The 23,080-nt window shown below is 44.2% G+C and overlaps 1 protein-coding gene across 4 annotated transcripts in view; it reads right to left on the bottom strand.

Moving 5' to 3' along the window:
• CACNA1C (calcium voltage-gated channel subunit alpha1 C) overlaps positions 1-23,080 on the bottom strand; it is a 790,825-nt gene that overhangs the window by 19,694 nt on the left and 748,051 nt on the right. For all 4 annotated transcript variants that reach the window (XM_019515544.1, XM_019515545.1, XM_019515546.1 and 1 more), the window contains 8 exons: positions 19,647-19,775; positions 14,665-14,730; positions 10,272-10,363; positions 8,584-8,749; positions 7,035-7,162; positions 5,302-5,398; positions 2,860-2,962; positions 628-729 (listed from right to left, as the gene is read on the bottom strand). In XM_019515544.1, the coding sequence (XP_019371089.1) occupies positions 628-729; positions 2,860-2,962; positions 5,302-5,398; positions 7,035-7,162; positions 8,584-8,749; positions 10,272-10,363; positions 14,665-14,730; positions 19,647-19,775 (883 nt within the window). The remainder of the gene's footprint in view (positions 1-627; positions 730-2,859; positions 2,963-5,301; positions 5,399-7,034; positions 7,163-8,583; positions 8,750-10,271; positions 10,364-14,664; positions 14,731-19,646; positions 19,776-23,080) is intronic.

Genomic DNA, 23,080 nt, shown 5'->3' with positions numbered 1-23,080 from the left:
CTACGCATTTACACTGTTGCAACTAGAACAACCCTGGTGTGAAAAAAGTAGTGGATAGAAGACACAAATCCTTAAGCCAGAATAATTTTTGCACAATCCATGGAATCACCTCTGAAAAAAATTAGGAGTAAAACTCAAACCAGTAGTAGTTGCAGTAGTTTAAGTTTTGTCTGTCTGCATTCATTCTAAGGAGCTATTACCTGCTTTCTTGCTGCCTAAAAGCAAGGTAGTAATAGTCACCTATTCTGTGAGCTACTCCTGTCTGTTACTGATTTTGGTGTAATTAGCATCAGTGTGCAAATCCAATGTGAATTATCTTGGGGAGTGTACTCATCTGGCCATGCCCTTAGATGTGGTATTTGGAACTGCTGTTCTCTCTCTTCTCCCCAACTTGCCCATCTCCTCTCACAACCTGTCCATTGAGACAATTACATATTCATTGGCACAGACTGGGTCTGCATAATTTTGAGTCAGGTAAGTAGATACTGTTTCTCAGAGCAAAGTGTGCCCCCCAGTAAACTTATTCTAGGGATTGCAAGGTGCAGTATAGATAGACAGGAGTGTGGACAGACAAAAAGCAGATAAAGAAGTAGGTGGGAACAGACACAAAAGGGCCCATGTGCTCACCGCCAGCTGGGGGCACGACCTGATCCAGCAGCTTCATACTGGTGCGCTTCCAGATTTTCTTTATTATTGCTCGAAGTTCCTCATTAGCTTGCTCCAGGTTACCTGCCCAGGAAATCAGTGGAGAGAGGAATTAAGCCAGCCCCAAGAGAGGAACAATTTCACACGTAAGCCACAGCACCTAAAAAAAGGAAAAGGGTGGAGCTAGAGTCTGAGGGTGCTTCTTTTTACAACAGGAGAAAGCTTCACAAACAGCAGGGGCTCAACAACCAGATCTGGGCAATGGGATTATCTGACCACTGCTTATTCCATCGTAACAGGTAGTCTCATTCCTACACATGCAGAGATTCAGCAGCTTCTCTCATCTCCCTACACACAGAAAGCTAAGGGAGCACACTTATTCAGGGCATTGCTGGCCATCTGCCCCTAGCTGGCAGTGGAGACAGCTTGGCTGAAGAAGACAGAAAACTGCAGCAACATTTTATTTTATAAATGATCGTGAGGATGGTCTGGTCCAGTACTTTGAGATTCTAGGGAGGTCCAGGGAAATCAGAGCACAGTGACAGGACAGAGAAAGGAAGAAGAATAGCCTAGTGATCAAAGCTTATCTGGGAATGAAGAGACCTGGGTTCTACTTCCAGCTTTTTCCTGGGAGTTCCTCACTTTACTCTCTGCACCACAGTTCTCCCTTCTGCAAGACATATGCCAGCGGTCTCCAACCTTTTTAAGTAGGAGATCACCTTTGGCATTTAAAAGCAGCCCAAGATCTAGTGTGCGCTGCTGCCACCCCTTTTCCCCCACTCCCCAGCAGGTAAGTCTGTGGGAGGCGATGGGGCAGCAGATCGAGGCAAAAGGAGAAAAAATTATTTGGGGGCATGCCTCCTCAGCAGGTTAGTCCCACCCGACCAGGACCCCACTCAACTTAACCTGCCTCTGCCTCTGCAGCACTGTGCCTCACCACCGGGGCCTTGATCTAGCCCCCGCCCCTTCCCTCCTCACAGACTGACCTGCTGGGCTGCGATGTGCACATGCATGTACACGGGCACTCAGTTCCTCACCCCAGCCTCGGATCAACTCAAGAGCCTCCGAGATCTACTGCAAGAGGCTCTGAGATCTACCAGTGGATCGAGATCCACTGGTTGGTGACCACTGCCATACAGACTCCCTCCATCCCTAACAGCGGTGCTAGAGTCTGAATTGCACTGCATTTGTGGAGTGCCGTGAGAAGATACTTCAGAAAGGCAAAATGTTTCTAATAACTGACACAAAGGGTATTTTCAAGATATTCTTTCTTATTTAATGAAGAATAGCTCTGAGACTCTAATAACCTCAGTCTGTGAAGTACGCAATTGTGGCATATTAAGAAACTTGAAGGGACCAATAGTTGCACTGTTTTATATCACTCCCTTCCAGCTGCCCATCTCCCAAGTTACCTACCTGGCTACCCTGACTCTCATGTATATTCATTCTCCCATGCTGTTCCTTACACTTGAAAGTCCCTTTTCTCTCCTAGTGCATTAAGCCATCTCCTCTCCTTCCTTAGTGCTCTACTCCCACAGTGTCTAACATTGGTAACCTCAGTGAGTTCCCACACCATTAAAACAAAGTAACAATTGTGTTCAGCACTACTACCACCACCATCTGGTGCTTCCCATGTCCATAATATTCTGTCTAACATCAGGCCCAATTATATAAGCATCAAAGATAATAAGAGTCCTCCATCAAGGTAAGCCTGCAGAGGTGTACCCTTGGACTGGAAGCTCACTGTGGGTAGGAACTGAAAGACAGCCCAGCCTATCACCTCCTACTGCTTAGGAGGCCAGCAGAGGGTGAGGGGCAGCTGGCCTGTTCAACTCTACTGTTGGTTCAGAATCCCTGCCCAAGGAAAATCCTCAGCTTCTCCTTTTTCCATGCTCTTGCTCTCCCTGGTTGGCACTGGAGGATTCTGTAGGGCTGAAGACTTACATTTCAAGACCATGACATAAGGAATACAAAAAAATACTAATCATCAGAAATGATACCACAGATGGCACCAGTTTTCTGGATGATGCTTAGCAAGAAACACTGTTCAGTCCCTGGGAGATGTTTTTCATTTTTACATATCTGCACTGCTTCTCATATCACACACAAAGTGAAATGCTGGGATTGTATTATGTATGCGATATCCATCTGTCATTTTCAAACCCAGCGCATTTCAGTACATCCATCTACCCCCACAGTCAATGAGGATGTTACCTTCAGTTTTGATCCTCAGTGCTGTTCTGACCAATGCAAAGAGAGTAGCATTAAACATGACAGTCCCATCACTATTTAGTGGCATATTCATGGAGACGAGGCGCTGTGAGGCAGGGAGAAGAAACATAGAAATCATGCAGAGTCAGTGCACACTAAAAATGGAAATGCTTTCTCTCTCCAGACCTTTTTCCCAGATTTCCACTCTCTTCTACTTATGCACATATAGCCCATGTGCTTGGTTACACAGGTAAAAGACTCTTCATATCATTAGTACACTTGAAAGTGTCTGCCCAGAAGACTCTCAATTATTGTCATATACTATAAGTATATCAGGCTCAGTGTGGATAATCTTTCCTAGGGTGGATATAATCAAACCTTCATTTTGCCCAGTAGGAAGCAAGTCTTTACCTGCTGTACATCTACACAAGCTAGTATTATGTTGCAGCAGCATCAGTATTTTACATTTATATGACATCTTTCATTCCTAATAATTAAGTGCTTTGCAATCTACCTAGAAGTCACTTTGCTCACTGCTGAAATGCAGCCATCTCTGGTGCAGATATTTAGTAGTACATAGCAAAATTACACGATAGTTTTGGGCATGAAGTTTGTGTCATATGCTATTGAAAATGATGGGAGAATTTCTGAGTCAAACAGCATCTGATACAGGGATATTTATATCTTTATTTTTGTACCAAGGGATCTATAATGACCACAAGGCCCTGATTTTACAGCTTATCCCCGATGGTTTCATTATTACTTTGTCCACTAACACACATCATACAACAGTTCAGTGATGAGCTGAAGGGAAGTGTCAGCTCCTGAATCTCCAGCACCTCCTTTTGCAATTACTGGGTAACAATGATCTAACTAGATCCTGCTCAGCTTGGCAAGAAAACAGGCTAGAGTGGTCTGTCCATAAGTTACTTCTGAAAAACCTATACAAAACTTTACAACTCTGAAGGAGATTCACAAACAATTTTACATCCTATAAACTGCTCTTTCATTTGGAAAAATCCTTTCTGGAGGATGGATGTTTATAATCAAAAATACGTGGAGGAATTACTGCTGTTTAATCTAGACTAAGTATTTAAATGAGAATGAGGTACAACATAAGGAAGGAGTAACATATTTGGTTACTGTAAGGAAAAATCTTAAAGATATTTCCTCATACCCATCTGTCCTTCAGTGATCTTATCTATTTTGTCTGTTTGTTTGTCTGTTGCATGCACATAATTGATATCAGAAGCCTATAGTTACATGAGTGCTGTCTTAGACAGTGGGTTGATATGACAAATGAATTCTAACCAGACTGCTAAAATGTATTTTGTGTCATTGAACATAACTAAACATTGGCTGCAGTCTCTAAACAGAAGAGTCCCAGACCCATCCCAAACACACCATAGATGGAATTATATTATACAAGGTTAAGAGTAAACCCACGATATTCCTGGCTTCCTCACTAGGGGGCAGCAGATTTCCTCTGGTGGGTTTCTCCAACCTACCACCATATTTCAATTATCATTCCCAAAGGAGCATGTCTATAGCATTTATCACTATCTGTACTTGAGACTTCCTATACTAGGAAATGTCTATAAATTCTAGCAAGCTGTCTATCATGTAAGCTAACAAGATTCCTGACTAAAAACTAACGAAGTAGCATGCTAATAAAACAGCATGCCTCATACTCCCTAGACTTCGGATCAGCAGTTCTCAACCTTTTTAGACTCAAGGAACCTCTTTACCTTAGTTTTCATTTTTTTCCGATTATGGAAAAATGACAGAGCAGCTCTTCAGCTGCAAAGAAATCAGAACGACCACAACAGGTCAGAATGGTTTTAAGACTAAGGATTCCTATTTAAAATCTCTTGTGAATCACATGTAGATGTTTGTATATCTAACAGAGATAACAGAGCTAATATTGCATGACACCCTGTGGCACCCTTAAAAGAATCTCATGGCACCCTGGTTAAGAATTGCTGTTCTAGATCAGTAGTGCTTGACCTCCACCCCTGGAGCCATGTTATCTGGCTTACAGAGCTCTCCATGGGTCTGGACATTTAGCAGTGTTTGGAAGTTTTAATTGCCTGCACTCCCTTGCTGTCAAATTTCCAAGCCCTGTAGGTCAGATGACATGGTCCTGCATGCTGGCCATGCACTGGGCAGGCCCCATGTGTCAAACTGTGCCCTGGCCAGGCCAGCTTTGCTTTTTGTTGGATTGGACCTTGGCTGGGCCAGCTCCACACACTGGATTGGGTGCATGGACTTGATTAGGCCTGCAGACTGATTCTGTAATACTAATCTAGCCTGTGTGGCCAAAAGGTTGGGTACCACTACTCTAGCTTATCAGGAAAAGTGAGTATATGGCCTACCAAGATGCAATTTGTTACATTTAGGCTTCCTCTTTCTTTCTCTAACCTTCCCCTCATGGCACTGTCTTACCTTGCAAGCCACTCTATGAGGACAGAGCTTCCCAAAGCCCAGTGGAGGCTGAATCCTCCGGAGCAGTGTCACCACATCAAGGTGTTTGATCCGTCCCCTAAAGAAGAACATACAATAAGGAACACACTACTGCAAAAGGACCTGCTGGTCCATCTGGATACAACCTGAGTGCCAGATGAGGTCTCTAGCCCAAGATGGTTGGAACTGCTCCATTTTAACTTGACATGGCAGATGTGGTTTTACAGTGGCTCTTATACTCAGCGCATCACTCAGGACTTGAACAGCACTGATTTAAATGTTACTGTGTATAGGCAATATACCAGTCGCTTTATACTTGAGTCAATATTTGAAAAACTGACTGTGGATTTTGTACCTTAGTTTTTGGGTGCCTAGTCTAACAATTTGTTCTTTCAAAATACTGAATCACTCAAAACCTGTGGCCTTTGTAAAGAGTATTAGAGGAAGGGTCTGGCCTTTTTTCCTGGAGCTCTGATCCACTATCCTTCAATTCTTGTTACTGTGCCCATCCATTTCTGGGGCCAGTAAGCAATGCAGAGAGGGAAGTCTCTGACTAACTCTGTAAAACTCATTTGGAAATTTGCTGTTGGGCTTTCCAAAATTTGTAGATCACTCACCACTTAAAGGGACTGACTCTCAGAAAGGGGTGGAGGTTGGGGGAGATTTGCCAAAGTTAAAGTGGGAATTTCGGGTAGGCAGGATTTAGCATGGATGTGCAGAGGGGACTGAGAAAATATGCCCATTTGCAGATAAGAAAGAGCAAGACAGATCCCTTTGTCACCCAGCTCCAAAAGGCACAGGTCTAACCATACACGTAACAGCCTTGGACACTAGGATCTATAGAATTAGCAAGAGGTCTTTAGGTGGGCTTAAAGTACATGTCATTTGCACGTGCTCTGAAGCTTCTTCTCACTGTCAGAGTGCTGTAAACAAATGGGGTTTAGCGTAAATGAAAATCAAATGTAAGAGCATTTAAAAGTGAGCTATACTGATACCCAAGGGTCAAATTTCCCTGTTGGTCACACTTGTGCAGCTTTACTAACTTCAACGGTGTAACTGAGGGAATAATTCAGGCTTAAATGTGTACTACAGACACTCAGTGAAGGGGGTTGGTGCCAGCACAACCACAGAGTTGCTGTCACGAAGTTGACACATGAAAAAGCAACGACTGAATGCTGCACCTCTGCTCTGAGCTTATGGCCAGGGCCTACTAAGGGCTCCAAATCCACTTTCTACGCCTACCAGAGAGAGTAGGGTTGTTCTGAGTGGATTATATCCAGGGCTTCATCCCATGTGCTATGGCAGACCAATCCCCTCAAGAAGACTCCTTCTTAATGCTTATTTCCAACTGGCCTATTCATTAGTCTGCTACATGGCCTATATTTCCCCTAGCTGTTTATAATTTATAATTATGTGCAGCAAGGCAAAATGCAGAATATTTACTTCATAGACTGGAATACTTTTCACTCCTCCTGTATCTTGGAGCAGTCTGCCCTTGCCACTGATTCACAAATGGGGAGCTGATGGGGGCCACATTAGTGCTCCCCCCTTACACTTTTCAGAGATCTATAACACCTATTCGTACAGGGCTTGTTTCTTGCCAGAGGAACATGCCACTCTACTATATTGGCTCAGGGATGTCAGACCTCTGAGAGAACAGAGAGAATGGGACCATATATGCAAGTGACTTCTAAAGTTTAGGGTTGGTCACTTACTTGGCTTCAGGATCATACTCTGCCCAAATCCTTTTAAATTCATCCAGGTGGTGTGGTCCTAAAATGGACCAGTCCCGCGTCAGGTAATCAAAGTTATCCATTATAACAGCTACAAAAAGATTGATGATCTGCAAACAAGGACAGAGGCGATGTGATGGATAAGGTATGACCAGACTTCACTCTGCTTCTGTTTGAGCCCATATACACTTCAAGGTCTTGATTTGGACTTACAAAGCTTTGCACCATTTGGTTTCTGGCTACATCAGAGACTGCCTCTTCCCTCATGGGGTGAGACTATGTCAGCTTAGATTAGTTCGGGCTTTTGAGTTGGCAGCCTCAAATTCAAAGGAGAAGGTGCTATACGCAGGATGTTTTGAGCAAGGGCCCCTCAAATCTGGCTTCCCACTACCCGCTAGATGAAGCTCATGTTTGTTGAGCTTCTAGGCATGCTTTCTGGTCTGCTTATTTACAGAAGCCCTTGCTTGGAAGAAGACAGGGTGAGGTTTTATTCCTTTGGGGACAGACGGACAGAATATAGGGTTTTTTACTGGTAATAAGCCCAATTATTTTAAAATATCGACATTCTGAAACAGCACGCTAAACTCCAATGGCCAGCTGCAAAGCGAGTGCTACAGGACTGAGCAATGCTAGGAGAACTGCACTGCCAAGACTGAACAGATGCAAGTGGGATACGTGTATTTTCACAGTAATTGCTGGCATAGGATAGAAACCTGCTCAGCAACCAGAAGGAAGGTAGGAGGGAAGGTGGGAAGCGGGGGTGAGGTGTTGCAAGTCTCAGCATCAACCACAGGACACTAATTTTTTCTTCTGATGGGGGAGGGACATCCTTATCTGCATTATGATCAGATGCTGAGCTTTCTTTAGAGCTCTAAAGAGCACGAATCTGGGTGACCGTATGTCACTGGCACTCAGAGCCGGCCTTAGGGAAAATGGCGCCTTGGGCAAATTTGTATTTTGGTGCCCCTCTCCGCCCCACCAGGTCAGCAGCACTGCTTCAGGCAGAGGCAGGCGGGCAGGGGTGCAGGGTGCAGTCCAGTGGGGAGGTGGAACGGCATGATACACCAAGCAGGCAGGCAGGCAAGTACCGCTGCTGCTTTGGAGAAGCAATATGGGCAGACTGGAGCAGGCGCCATCCCTCCCACACATGCCTGGCCCAGCTCCTCCTGACCAGCAGCTGGGGAGGGGGAGTGGGAAGGGGGGGCAGCTGGGCTGGGCGCTACTCCTTTTGCCTGGGGCAGGAATCAGGTGGGGCAGGGTGAGAACACTGCTGTAAGCGTGGACTACTCACATGCATATGTGCTTGTGTGTTTGATGCCTCCCTGACCATGGTGCCCTGGGCACTCACCCACATTGCCCATTCCTAAGGCCAGCTCTGCTGGCAGTATGAGGCAGCTAGTCACCTCCTGCAGATAGAATAGGTCAGATTTTCCATCTATGGGATCATTTTTTTTGCCAGAGAGTGTCAGTGCCTGGGGAAGTCAGGGAAGTCACAGGCCAGCATTCATTTGTGCTGCCAATGCTGACTCACCAGGAAGGCACAGAGCATGTAGAAGCTGATGAAATAAAATATGGCAAAGCTGCTCCCACAGGATTGGTCTTCTTCAGTGGAGTTGGGTGATTCTGATTCAGGATCACACTTCTTGTTTGACAGGCAGGCCAGCATGATCTCCTGCCAGGCCTCACCTGTGGCACACCTGGGTATAAAAGCATACATGTGAACAGGGAAGTGAAGTCAGTAGTGACCGAGTATTTCTAAAAGGAAAGAGCTGCAAGCACCCTGAATCTGGTCCTACTCCCAGTGATGTCAATGGGAGTTTTGCCACTGACTTCAGTGGGAGCAGGATAGACCCTAAATCAGAAGGGGCCAGGCACAGGCTTGATGTGACCTGGCACATTCCCCTCCTCGGCTGCCTGATCTGCTGCTCTGCTTTCTGCTCCCTGCCTTATCTACCACTGTACTGTCTGCCCCCTGAAGCATCTGCTGAACACCAAACACAGAGGCTTCCACTGCCACCCCTGCACTAGAGGAAGGAAGCTGCTTAGAGCTTAAGGGAGGACAAGATTTTATGTTCCTTCATTCTCTTCTCCCCTCAGTAGGCACACTCTGCCTGATGCACATGGCCAGACCTGGGTGCTCCACACCAGTTCACAGAGCTGTTGCATTAAACTGAACAAGTAATAGTACTCTGATCAGTGTTTAGCATCCTACTCAGATCACATGATTTACCACTGTGTAAGGGAAACTGACTGACTGAAAGCAAACAACCTGGAGAGGCAGCATCAAATGACCTGAGTAGGCTGAGAGGGTGTCTGGTGGGAGCTCTGGCAGGAACTATAAACTGTCTGTATGCTGCCAAACCTTAGACAGTGAAATATCTGGTGGTCATGGTGCCATATAACTATAGGCACAGTAATAAACAAAGGAAGCATACACAGCAACAGCCAGCTTTAGGACACCAGGTGATCAAAAACTGGGGTTGGGTTGGGTTGGGAGCGTGGCGGACATAATTCTCCCTCCTTCATACATAAAACACTGAGCAAGACAGATGCATTTTGGGAGGAAGGGTTGCCTTTCTCTGTCTAAAACCTTTAACTATAGGGTACTGCTGGAGGAAGGATATTAGGATTCATGGACCAGCCATCTTATCCAGGACAGTGGATCCTAGGTTCCACGTCTGGAGACACTGGGTGCATCTACATGAGCAATTAACTTGAAGCAGTAAACTCTGGTGCAGCATTTACATGTGCACCCAGGACCACAGCAGTCAGAGCCAGGATGGAGCAGCTTTGGGCTGGCAACAAGCTTAGGCAGTCAGCCCTAGGCTCTGAGTGGTGGTGGAGGGGCTGGCTGGGGCACAAGAGTGCTGATACTGTGCAGCTGTGTGGCTGACCCCCTCCCCTAAGCCTGCTGCCAGCCTGGGGCTGCTCTGCCCTCCGCTAGCAGCAGGCTCAGGGGAGGGGGCAGGGCCAGTCACACAGCTCTGCAGTTTCAGCACTCTCGTGCCCCAGCCAGCCCCTCCGCCACCTTTCACTGACACCTGGAGCCTGAGGCTGACCCTCCTGAGCCTGCTGCCAGCCTGGGACTGCAGCAGTTTGAACAGAGGCAGAGCAGCTGGACTGGGAGGGAGTACAGGATTACAACCTGGCAAAGAGGATGTGCCCAGATGCACAAAATGACATTCAAAGACACAAGATCCAAAGCTTTGAGAGGCCCACCTGAAAAGCAGCAGTACTGCTTGTGGGAAGGTCTGAAAGTTGTTGTTGCGGTTGATTCCCGTGGTATCGTTGAGCGCAATTTTACCAAACACCTACCAGAAAACAGAGGTCAGGTCAGCTTAGTCTTGCAGCCACCAAAGCATTCTTGTCAACAATAATTCCTTGCTCTTCTTTGTTTATGAGCAACCTGTATCACACTAAGCCTACATCCTCCTACAAGATTTTTCCTGTTGGTTTTTAATGTTTACTGCTACTCCTTCTTTTCTGTTATATCATCAGAAAAGTACCCACACTGAATTATTCTTAAGTACCAGCAACACAATAAATCATTCATTATATCATGTTCCAGGAATATGTGATATAGAGATCTAATTTTAATGTGCAATCACATTACGGGTTTTTTTCCAGCTAAAAGGCATTAATAAGAGAAAAAAGACACTTTCCTTCACTTGTTTTCAAGAAGCCCTGTTTACACAAAGAGAAAAAGGCATTCAAATACCACTGGCTAAAAAGCCCTGAACTTCTGGCATCTGTATGATGTCTTGCATTTGGACATGTGTGCATTGCCTTACATTTGGAAATTACCAAGATGCCTCTACCCCTAGCAACAGGGTTTGTCACCAGGAGGTAAGTGTTTCAGGTGTACCCATGCAGCCATGTTTTCCAGGGGTCCTGTTCATAGCTGCTTCAAACTGGTTCTCCTGAACAAAAGTTCTCTGGCATGGGAATTCAAAACTCTGGGCTGAGCCCTGCAGTCTTTAATTGGGTAAAACTGCCACTGCCTAAATAAAGTCTGAGTGAGGCATAAAGGACTCGGTGCTATAAGCCTGATCCTAAGTCTGCTGAAACTAATGGGGCTTTTCCATTGATTTCATTAGGCTCTGTATGGCTAATACTTGCCCACTGGTGAAAACCATAGAATGGTGAACCAGGAAGGAAGAAGCAGTGAGTGGGGTGATAAAAGATACCAGAAGTGGCTTTGACAGGAAGGGGTAGGAGAAAGAGTTCAGTGAAAGGGAGTGTGGAAAGGTGAAGAAAAGGGAAATTGCAAGATGCATGGGAGAAAAAGCATATTGAGGAAAAGTGCTGAGAGAGATGACCTATCATAAGTCTCAAAATATAACTTGAAGCACAGGTCCTCTATTTCTGATTCACAAGACATGGGGTGCAAATACTTTCCAGATCTTCTGTGGCCATCACAGAGATGATACTTTCACCATGGAAACATAAGAAAGTCATTCTAGAATTATGGTTCCTGCTGGGTAGTTGGACAGCAGTTTGGATGGAGATGTGTCCATCTTGAAATCTTTATCATAAGCACAAAGCAGTGGTCTGTGAAAAGGTTTATATGCTATTGATTAAAAACTTTGCACTCTCTTCACTTTAATGAAGATATATCAGGTATGAATCTGGATACTAAACTGCTTATATTCAGCCTGCTTACTTCCTAAGAAAGGACCACCCTTCACACTAAATACTATATTATTTGAATCCTTGTATTCATCGGAGCTGAGTGAAACTCAGAGGTTTTGCTTTGCTGGGACTTAATGCAATTTTTGTCAGTAGGAATGTAGGTGGCTCTGAACACCTTATCTTTGAAGCTGCTCCCTAAATTACTGAGTTATTGAGACCAGCCTGGCTTTTTCAGTACAAGATTGGAGGCCTAAAGATAGCTTAAAAAATACTTTTCTTCTCTTACAGCTTCATCAGTTCTACTCCCAAGTGCAGCTCAGTGAGATCATAACAGCTGACCCTAAATCCTCAGTGAATTGTTTGATGAACCTGCTCTCATTACATATCTTTAATCAAGCCTTAAAGCAGGGCAGCTTCAGATAGTTTCAGGTCTCCTTGCAAGCATCTTGCACTGTGCTTTAGTATTTATGGGCACCAGTAAAACAACTTAGCAAGCCTAGCCAGGTCAGCAAGCTCTCTTACAACTTCATTTGCTCAGGGCTATTTTTTCCAATTTGACATCATCATGATGTCATTTCATGGGCTGAGGGTTATAACCTCATAATCAGAATGAGCAGCAGGATCAGAGCAGCTCTGAAGGAGCATAGAGCTTCTTTACATGCAAATATTCTCAGTAGTTAAAAAAAGCAACATATACAGGGAGAATTACACTGTTGCAACAGCATCAGGAATCTCTGCGAACAGAATGTTCTCCAAAGGATGTTCCTCCTTCAAGGATTCTTTGGTCTTCCCTGGGTTCAGCTTCCCCTCGTCTCTGGTGAGCAGCCACAGCCTCAGCTGCACTAAGGAGGTGCTGGGAGTGAACACTGCAGGCGGACAGCTTAAGTACTCAGAGGCAACCCATATTTTTCATTTCAGGAAACAGTATGCCAGAGATCTTCCCATGTTGGAAGAGTATGATTGTCCTTTTAATTCCCGGCCTCAAGTTCATACAACAAGCTGGGTGTATTACTATAGGCATTTTAAACTACTCAGCTGTAAAGCACAGCATGAAAGGAAGAGCTCCAAGTAGAGGAAGACACAAGAGGAGGTTCCTTTCTCCTATCCTCTTTGGACTGTGACTCCTGGGCTAGAAGACTGGTACCTTCATCCATCAGTATCAATTTGTATTTTCCACTTGGGCACACCAGATAGTGAGGCTTAAATGTTGTTACGCTTCATGTCAGAGAAGTAGTTAAGATAAATGAGTAGGTCTCTTTTATGTGGGAAATTCTTATGTCATTGCCAAACTTGGTGCATCTATGCATGATTCTGTGATTCAAGTGAGTAGCTCAACAGTATGAAACTGAAAGCTTTCTTCATCAAGTTTAGGACAGGCCCCAAACAGGGACTTAAGTATGAACCAGCCATGTGAAATGTCATCATTACCTTGGAGGTGGAGCAGTGCAGGAAAGCAAAGATGACAAGGAGTCTGAAGAACATAGGGATGAGGAAATATCAAAGGAACTGGGCTTCTCACTGGAAGTGATAATACTAGAAGGCCTAGGAGAGGCCTTCAAAATTTGCAAAAGGAGCAATACGTGACAGATACCAAATTTTCATGCTGCTGAGGTGCCTGAAAGCAGTGGATTGAATATAAATCTAGGATTAACTGGAAATACAACAAAAATATTTCACACAAAAAACAGTAGAATTATAAGATAATACACCAGCTAATATACCTAGACATTACAGTGACAGGGTCATTAGAGAAATGATAACAAGATAGGCACATCTTTGAATGCTTTTTGTAGCTAGATAACATTAGTGCAGTATTTTCTTGTTATTCCCTATATGGTAGAGGAAATACTGTGTGGGCCTTGGCAATTTTAGCTAGTTCAGTTACTAAGGGAAGAACTGGCAAGAGTTAAAGGATTAAAATTTCTTTTAGAGATGGAGAGATAAATAGACAGAATTACTGGGGAGGTAAGTGAAACCTCCCAAAACTACCTAGATTTGTTTCTAGAGGAGGAGGAGATGAGGGGAAGACAATGAAGAGGTGGTAAGGACATTTTTTTTTTCTAAAAATGTGGCGTGATGGGTCAGATGAAACCTGCCTGACCTGCTTAAAATTCTCTCTTACAAAGTCTGACTCCATTGTGAAGAATAAGAAATGTGTCACAGTGAAAGATCCATGGACACAAATAAGTCATATCTATTTTATCTTTTGTCTGCAACTCCTATGATCTGGTAGCTGCTTTGGGATCCCTAATTAATTAAGACAAAGAGGATGAAAAAATCTGCTTCAGAAAGGCAGAAGTCCAACACATATCTGGGGCAGTCACATGCTGTGCCTGCATCGTCTTTCTTCCACTTGTCCATACACAATATCAGTTATTAGCATAGATTAATGCTCATGTGGGTTCCAAGTTTATTTTTTTCCAAACTAAATACAATACTGTATTGATGCAGCTTCCTAAAGAATTGGCACTAGTAAAGAGAGCTGAGATATTGGACCTGATCCTACATTTTTATACACTGGCATAAATCACTGAAGTCAATGGAGCTACACCAGTGAAAAAGTGATGTGAAAGAAGAATTGGGTTTGATCAGTGCCATGGCTGTGAGCCATTTGAACTGATTGGTGTGTGCCAGTTACCAAGCTGTAACCCACTTCAGTAGACCGCTGGGTATTCCTTCGGGAAGTTGGACAGCTGTGAGGTTCTTTTTTGCATGCACTCTGTGGTCCCTTATAAAATGTTTTTGCTCAGTTTAGTTGGTGCATATGCTAAGTTTCCTGTTGACCACTCAACCCCAGCCAATCTTTTCTGACATCGGGATTATTGTCAGAGCACTCTCTCTTAAATGGCTGACTGTGTGGCTGGGAGAGAAACTGCTTGTTGGTTTCTGGAACTAGAAAGTGATCTGGTGACTTCTTGGGTCACTAACATCCCTAGACTCTGATAGGAGAGAAACAATTTAAGTCTTGAGAATCACCTACCTGCATCCCAATCACGGCATAGATGAAGAATAGCATCACTATTAGTAGAGCCACATAGGGGAGAGCCTGGAAGAAAAGAACATCAGAACTTATTGCCTCAGTCAATCAGAAAATTTGACACTTCGGAGCCTGGTAGGTCCTAATGGATCTCTGTTTTTTTAGATGGTTGGGGAAAGCAGTGTCGGTCTGCAACTAAAGGTCTGCAACTCAGCCATTTGACCACTAGATGCCTCTACTGATCCATGTTTGATTTCACCAACGGACCTTCAACCCGATGATAGCACAACCCAAAACAATGACGGCCTGATTTGGCTCTCACTTGAATTGGGGTAATGCTATTGTGTTCAAAAGAGTCACAATCCTTGTGCAGAAGTGAAAGTGAGATTAAAATCAGGTCCCATATCTTTCCATTTACCATGGAAAACTGGCCATGGTAGCAGTTAAGTGATGCCCTTTTACTGTGATATTTTGGAGTTAGTCTGGGGAAATGAGGAGTGTGCAAGCTGCCAGGACCTAAGTTCAAAGCTTCTATAATGACCAGTGATTTCACAAGTACCTAAAGCTTCATGAGTGCCATGCCCTGCTCTGGATTAGGCATCTGTGATGGTGTCTGAAATGTTAAGTGTCTTTGATCAGCTGTTGAAGAGGAAATGCCAAGCTCTGATAGTCTGCTTTGAATGGGAACCAGATCTGCGACATGGTGGGTGCTATCAGCTTCCACTACCTCTACTAAGAGTCAAGGCCACATAGCACCTTGAAGAGGCAGACTTTGTAGGAAGAACTAATTTTCTACTATTTCTTTTTTTAAAAGGTATTCATGATAAATAGGATCCAGCCACATAATTCAGACCCCCTTCTTAAGCATGAACACCTCAGAGTTTTGGGGTGTTTGGATATGAAGTTTGAGTTTGTTCTACTTTACTGATAGAGCTGTCTATGCAATTTGGATTTGTGTTTGGATTTTGAACATCCCACACATATTTGGGTGGCTCTGGTATTCTGAATTTGTATTTTGTCTGTAAATATTGCTAATTTTATAAGCTTATACCTGCATTTCTTTAAGGTCTAATCCTGCATTTTTTATGCAAGAAACATTTCTATTGGCTTCTACCAGAGTTTTGAATGAGTAAGGGCTGCCAAATGTGGTCTGTAGTGCACTAAAATGTTAAAACAGGAATTGATTTTAAAACTAAAAATGAAAACATTCATGTTTGCCACTAAGCGATCCCTCTGCATGCTTATAATAGGGGGGATAGAGGGAGCCCTCTGTGTTCTACACCAGTGGTTTTCAAACTTTTTTTCATTTGCAGACCCCCAAAAAATTCTGAATGGAGGTGAGGACCCCTTTGAATTGTAAGTGTGGGTATTCACATACTTTTGATTGATTATAGTCATCTTTCGTGGACGACTTGGATAATAGTCTGCAGGTTCCCAAGGGTCCTTGGACCACAGGTTGAAAATGACTGCTCTAAACCAAATGGCTGAATCAATGGTGGCAATTCTAGTGACTTTGGTGGTAATAAGATACGTTACAATTTACATTTGTACATTCTGAGAGAGCTCCCATGGATCAAAACATGGTTATGGCTTTAGGGATGATGCAATGCCAGAACTGGCCCAGCAATAGGATCCAAACAGGGATCCAGGGGTCCAAGTCCCTAGGAGCTCTCTCATACCTTTAGAACAGGCCAGAGAAGGCTGCCGGCCCTTGTCCCACTCATCCCCTCATCTTACTCTCTCTACCTCACTCTTGTACCTACTTTTTCTCTCACTCTTTCACTTTTTGTCTTTGTCCCTCGTGATGCCCCCAACTCCCCACTTCCCCTGGTTTTACCTTCTGGCTTTGTCCCTCTTGAGCTTTCTCCCTTAATTTCACCACTTTTTTCTTTTTGTTCCCACACCCTTGTTTTTATTTTTACACTCCTCTAACTTTCTTTTTCCTCCACTCTCCATGCTGGTCTCTACAGGTATCTTATCATCCAGAAACTGGTGATTGGTTTCCCACAACACAAAACCACTCTGATCAGTGTCCCACTCTGGACAGAGCACCAATCACAGGCACTGCAGGACAATTAAATTAATTATCAGGCTGTCCTGTAGGATCCAGGACACTTCCTACAAACATTCTGGGATTCAGAATAAGTCATGGTGCCAAAGAAGTAAAAAAAACCCAAAAAAACCCCAGTACAGCTGGCTAAATAAGGAGCTTCTAGCAGTGGCTATTTTTAGCAATTATTGAAACCCATCCCAGAGCTCTAGAGGTGGACCAGGGACAGAGGCTCAGAGGAGAGAATATTGCATGTAAAGAGCTAAAAATGTACAAGAGAAAATGCCCTTGCTCTTAGTGCTTGAAGTGTTTTTTTGTGTGGAGAGTTTACCATAATAGGTAATAACGGGTACTAGTACTCAAGGCGCAGTAACCAGTACTACTGTGCAGTAGCACCAGTGCACACCTTTTTAGTGACGCTAATGCGCAGTAGACTAATTCTACTGTGCATTAGCACGGCTTTTGCCATTATGTGCTAATGCACAACAGAATTAGTCTACTGCGTATTTAGCATCTGGTGTAGACGAGCCCACTGGAAGGCAATACCAAGCACTTTCTTTCCCATCCTTCTTATTTTTCAACCTGGGGAGAGGGGACCTGAGCTCAGAATTGAAATAAACTCAGCTCAGCAGCTGGGGGCAGAGCAGGCAGAATTTGAAAGAATAATAGCTTTTCCTGGGTTAGTGATGGTTGGGCTATGTCAATGAATCTCCTTCCTACTCATGTTGACAAAATAGTTCTCACTGGGGCAGTTTCCATCAGACATTATTCAGTGATGCAAAGTGGTAGTGTATGTTACAGACTGAGTGTGAACTGTTCAGAAAATGCATGCAAGTGGCAGCAAAATTTCTGCTTATTTTGTAATCAGTGAGTGGTCAAAATAAAAGTCCTTTACACCCATTTGACAGTGCTAATTTTACAGAACTTAAGAACTATGCCATGAAGGGACCAGATTCAGTAAGGTGCTACTCCCACTGAAGTCAAGAGCAGTTATTGCTAGGGTTAAAATTGGGTCTAAGGAATACTATACATGGTAGAGCTTAAGCTAAAAGCATAACTCTGCTTCCACTCTCATTTCAGTCAGTAGAAAGCTGACATTAACTTAAATGGGAACAGAATTGGAGTCCATGTGTGAGAGAATTGGCTTTATCTTGCAATGTCTCTTGAATTGCTTGGTATATGAATTACACTGACTTGTACACACAGGGCACATTTATACGTGTTGCTATGGTGATGTTGTTACTGCACTGTGATTTAGTACTTCCTTTTGGAAGTACTAAACCACAGCACAGTAACAGCCCATACTGTGCCACACGCAGAACTCATGGTTATTTTTAGCAGCTACTTCGCCACAGTGGCACACAATACTGGAGGAGCATGTTGCTATGGTGAAGTTGCTGCTGGTTATGCGTAGACACCCGCAGATGTTAGGCTGCCATAGTGACTTGCTACGGTGATGTAGCGTCACATGTAGACATACCCACAGTGGTGCATACTACTTTTTTACTGACTTAGACCCTGTCTTCTGACCACTTCTCATTCCATATACAGCTAAGGCTACCATTATGTCACTCTTACATTTGCTTCAGGAGCTGCACCAGTTAACAACCAGATCGTGGGGACCCAGTGGGTACATCCAGATGACATGCATTTCCTGACCTGGCTCCAGCAGCTTTGCCTGGGGCTCTGGGGGCCTCCTCGGGCCAGCAGCCAGCATGTGGCTCTGTCCATCCAGGCTCCAGTTTCGGGCAGTGGAAGTGGCAACAGAAGTGCCACTCCGCTTTTTTCTGCCATGGGTTTTTTGACACTGGGATTTCCTGGTATTAAAAAAATCTCACCACACTGCAAATTAGCAGCATGGTGAACACCTGCATGTGCTGCAGATGGGTCTGCAATGCTGCAAACTGCAGGTGCATGCTTGTCTGGACTTACCCAGTAAGGCGAAGTCACTGCATTGTGAAATGCAAATATATGCTGCGCCTCATTAGCAATAAGGATTTTTCTCAACGTGGCTATTCTCTGGTTTGACAATATCATTTCCAGAAGGTGGATTTATCCTTGAATTCAGTTATTGGAGGGCCAGTCATCCTTACCCCTCAAGTCCCCCTCTCCTCACCTTGTCTATGGACACCAGCAGCTAAAACTGCAGGTATGGCTCAGTTAGAGGCATTTTCTGCACTTTCTGCCATGGTACAGTAAGTTAATAACTACAACATCTTATACTTACCATTCCACCTTTCACTCTGAAGAATCTCAGTATACTTTACAAATACCTGATCCCTTTACCACCTATTGAAATGCAGCTGCCAACGGGGTGGAATAGCAGAGCACAGCTATACCCAATACCTTAGAGCAGAAAAGGTAAAATTCATCCCTATTAAGGGAGGCTGCACAGGGGCTATGCACAATTTCAGTCCACCAGAAACCTTATGTAACATTTACAGTAAGTGAACCCCATCTGAAGCAACAAAATACAATATAAACAGTGGTAAGGATGTTATGGGAGGGATGGGAAGACTGTAATTACCTGATCTGGATTTGGTCAGTGCAAGGGACATATTATTCCTTTAATAAATGCTGAAGATCTTAAGTGATCATGAGGTGATCAGGGTCTTGGCTTTAGGTCTCATTTGCTTCCTACTTTGGCCTAAGGCAGAGATCACAGTGTCCTGGGACTTCCCACACATGTGTAGAAGGGCCTCAGGTAGTGACTTAAATTGTGAAGGTGAAGTTCCCTACTGTTCAGGTCAGTATGACTCATTTGCAGCATGTAAATTCCACTTAGGTGACATGCTGACCCTTTGTACTGCAGCAAATCCCCCCAGGTGCTAATGCCCAAGCCTGCCAGGGTGAAAACTCATCTTTGAAAGGCAAATAAAAATTAAAAATACTTCTCTGTTGAGGCACAGAAGCTTCAAAAAAAGTGAAGGAATACCTGGAAGGACTTGATGAAGGTCCAAAGCAGTGTCCGGATGCCCTCCCCTCGGCTCAGGAGCTTCACAAGACGCATCACGCGGAAGAGTCGGAAAAAGGTGATTGAGATGCGAGAGTTTTCCTCTGCATTCTGGAACCCATTGGCACAGAGGCAGTAGTTATAACAGCAGATGAGGAACAAAGACCCTGGGTCACAGAAAACACTACACAGGAAGAGTTCACTGCACTGTTCCCCTTCCTTTTAAAGCTCTCTGGTACTGTGCTAACCCCAGAAGTTGGGAATTGATGCAGGTCTTGCATCCCTTCTCTCCCAAGGCTGTGGTGCTATCCTAAAGGGTCTCTGGACCTCTGTATTCCTTATCAACCTGTTTTTTTAAAGTTTCTTACTGAGGATATCTGCACTCATGATTAGGTCTTCTGTGGTAGAGGTGTTAATTGTCTACTTCAGTGTGTCTTCCTTCAGGAGCCCTCATTCCCTTCTGTTATAACCTGGGTCAAGAAATTATAATAGGTAGTGGGGGAGATTATTTCCTTATGGACTTGTCTCTCAAGCTCCTGCACAACATAGGTCAGCCAGAAGCTCTGGTGCGTTTAGCACAAAATGTCCACAGCGCACACAGCCTGCTCTGCCTGGTGAAATGCAGAAAGTCCCAAGTTTGCTTCTGAGTGTGGAGGTCCCTCAGGAGCATGGCATGTGCTGCCAGCAACCCAAGTTGTTAGGCATTTCCTGCACCTCTGAACCAGGAGATACACTGCCAGCCTTGCAGGGCATGGCTGTGTTTTCTGTGCTCCGAGCCGTGTATTCTGTGCTGTGCTCTGGGCCCTTTGTATTTCTCATGACCCTTTCGTATTTCCCACAGCCTGTACCCTGCTCAATATTTTTTTTTTGGCTTGACTGCTACTGCACATGTATGCAGTATTTTTAAATAGTCTTTCTCTTGGCTTGTGCTTTTCTCACAGCTTCTGCCTTGTTCCTAAACATTTTCCCTGGGGACTGTAACCAGCTTGGACATTCTTCATGCTTCACACATGCTAAGACAACAGCTTTCTGAACAGAAAGGGGTCAGCTGGCTTCCCTTTGCTTGTGTGAAGAACCCTACTGCCTAGGTCAAAGACAATTGCTCTGATTGGAGGAATGGGGCAGAACAACCAAAGTTACAGGGTTCCCAATTCATTTCCCTCCACTCAGTCTAAAATGGGCTTCATATACTAGCTCCCATTGGAAAAGCTGCAGCAACATAACCCTGTGCCATATGGAGAGATAGTGCTGTTCTCCTTCTACTCACTCTGCCTCTGGACCTGAAAAGTGCATAGACATCACTTTCTCTGACCCTGCTGCAAAAACAAGAGTTTAATGCTAAACATCACGAGAGCAACTTTCAGGACTAAGAAACAGTGCAGATCACCCTGATCTTGACTACTCACCACTGTACAGACCAAGAGAGAACAGACCTTTTGGGATTTCCTGTTATAGCTCAAAATAAGTAGCATCTGCCTGTGTTTCCATTTCTTATGAAATCCAAGATGCACAAATGCCCTGAATGTTTCTGAGATTATATGTCTAGATGCAAAGACCAGGGAGCTCCTATGCATGGTTGATTTGTTCCTATTTTCAGTCCATCTTCTACAGCCTTTGCTTTCAAAAGGATTTTATCCACTTTGCAGGTGGCTCTCCACTCCAGCATCACATTACAATGAGGTCTGGGTCTTTGGTATTAGCATAGACCCCACAAGCTACAATCTCATAGAAATAGGGTGAGGTAACTAATATGCTGGAGTATGCTAAAAGTACCTAAGAAGCTCTTAAAATATATTGAGTGTCTTTTTCTAATCTGTAATGTAGGATCTTACAGACCACAGAGCCCTTGGCCAAGGTTGAGGTGGGGCTCTCAGTTTGTTGGCTAGACACAGAATGCAAGGTAAGGCTGTGGAGTTCTTGCTACCTGAGTACAGTGATAGGGGATGGAGAAGAACAGATTGAAGGATAGATCATTTCTAGGAATAACATGAATGAGTGCTCCCCTAATCCTAAAGTCTGCTTGCCCACCTCTCCTCCCCTACCACAGACGACAACAGTTTCTGTGGATGCTGACTTATACTAGGGCCACTGCACACAAGTGAAGGCATTGCTCTAGGACAAATGAGAGGAAAATCTGGCCTTGCAAGAATGCAGCAGCTATGGCACTTGCCTGTCTATGCCCAGGATTACAATTCAAGAGGGAAACTACAAGGCCTATGCACCTCTCCCAGGGTAGGAAAAATGTCTGACTTTCTTGTCTTCAGTTACCTAAATTAAACTCAAGTATAACCATAAAAGAATTAAAATCAACATGCTATAGTATGTGGACAGTGGTATTCATTATGGCTTGCCCACACTAGGGAATTTTTGCTTACATTTCTACCTGTTGCCATCACTGGACCAGCCTGGAGTACTAGCATGGGCAAGGCTCTAGAAGGCCACTGGCATTTTATGCACCATGTCCTCTAGCCTTGCTGAGACGAGGTAGGAGTAACAGCAGTGAATTTTAGCAAAAAACATCTTAGTGTAGATACAGACTTATGTAAGTGACCATAATGGTCCAATTCGTTGTTGGTGTAAATTGAGACAGCTTTTAGGTGACTTTGGCTCATTTTGTGTACAGGTGTGAGGGAGTGTATAGATGTTTTGCCAGGTGGGGGTAATTGTTTGAATAGTGTGAGAACAAACTAGCCTTTGCTTGCTGCGCTGTTCCTTATGACCAACTTTCTGCTGAGCATTATCATTGCCCAGAAAAGAAATTTGGTGTGACTGCACTCAGAGAATGGGTTTCTTATGCTCTTCCTGTTACATTGTTCTAAAATGCAACCCTCAAGGATGTACAGTTTTGCATGGCTTATACTTTTCTAAGAAGTATGAATCTAAACTTTAATACTACACAATATCAAGTAGGCAGAGATTCTGAGCCCGAGTGCTTTGCTGTAAACTTTGGATTTGAGGTCACATTGCAAACCAATCTAATATTGAATTGATTCTGACAAATTGTTGCCAACAAGAAATCTTACCAGTTCTAGTTCTCTCTTGGTTATTCATTAGAAGGCAGGACGACAGTTCACTTGACCAAAGGAAAGCTCAGGATGCACAAGAAACACACATGTGCAGCATATTCACAGCTCGGGTGAACACCAGACTCACACGAATACACAACACAGCAGCTTCATGCAGAGATAACTAGGCTGGGCTTGGAGAGAAAACCCGTGATCGGGGGAAGAGAATAAAGGAGTGTGTTAGGAAGAGTGTCACAGAAGCTGGGAGGGTGGTCTGTATTTTTGGTCTTACCATAGAGGAAGAGCATTGGGTATGTTCAGCTGGCTTTAAAGAAAGGCAGACAGAAATAAGCTGTAATAAGTTTCCAAAGAAGAGGCCCAGTAGACTAGGTCTTGGCTAACACAGGAGCA

Source organism: Gavialis gangeticus, unplaced genomic scaffold, assembly GCF_001723915.1.
Source record: "Gavialis gangeticus isolate Ggan-Ray unplaced genomic scaffold, GavGan_comp1, whole genome shotgun sequence".
In the NCBI taxonomy this organism is placed as follows: domain Eukaryota; kingdom Metazoa; phylum Chordata; order Crocodylia; family Gavialidae; genus Gavialis; species Gavialis gangeticus.
This window is presented reverse-complemented; position numbering and strand designations above follow the sequence as displayed.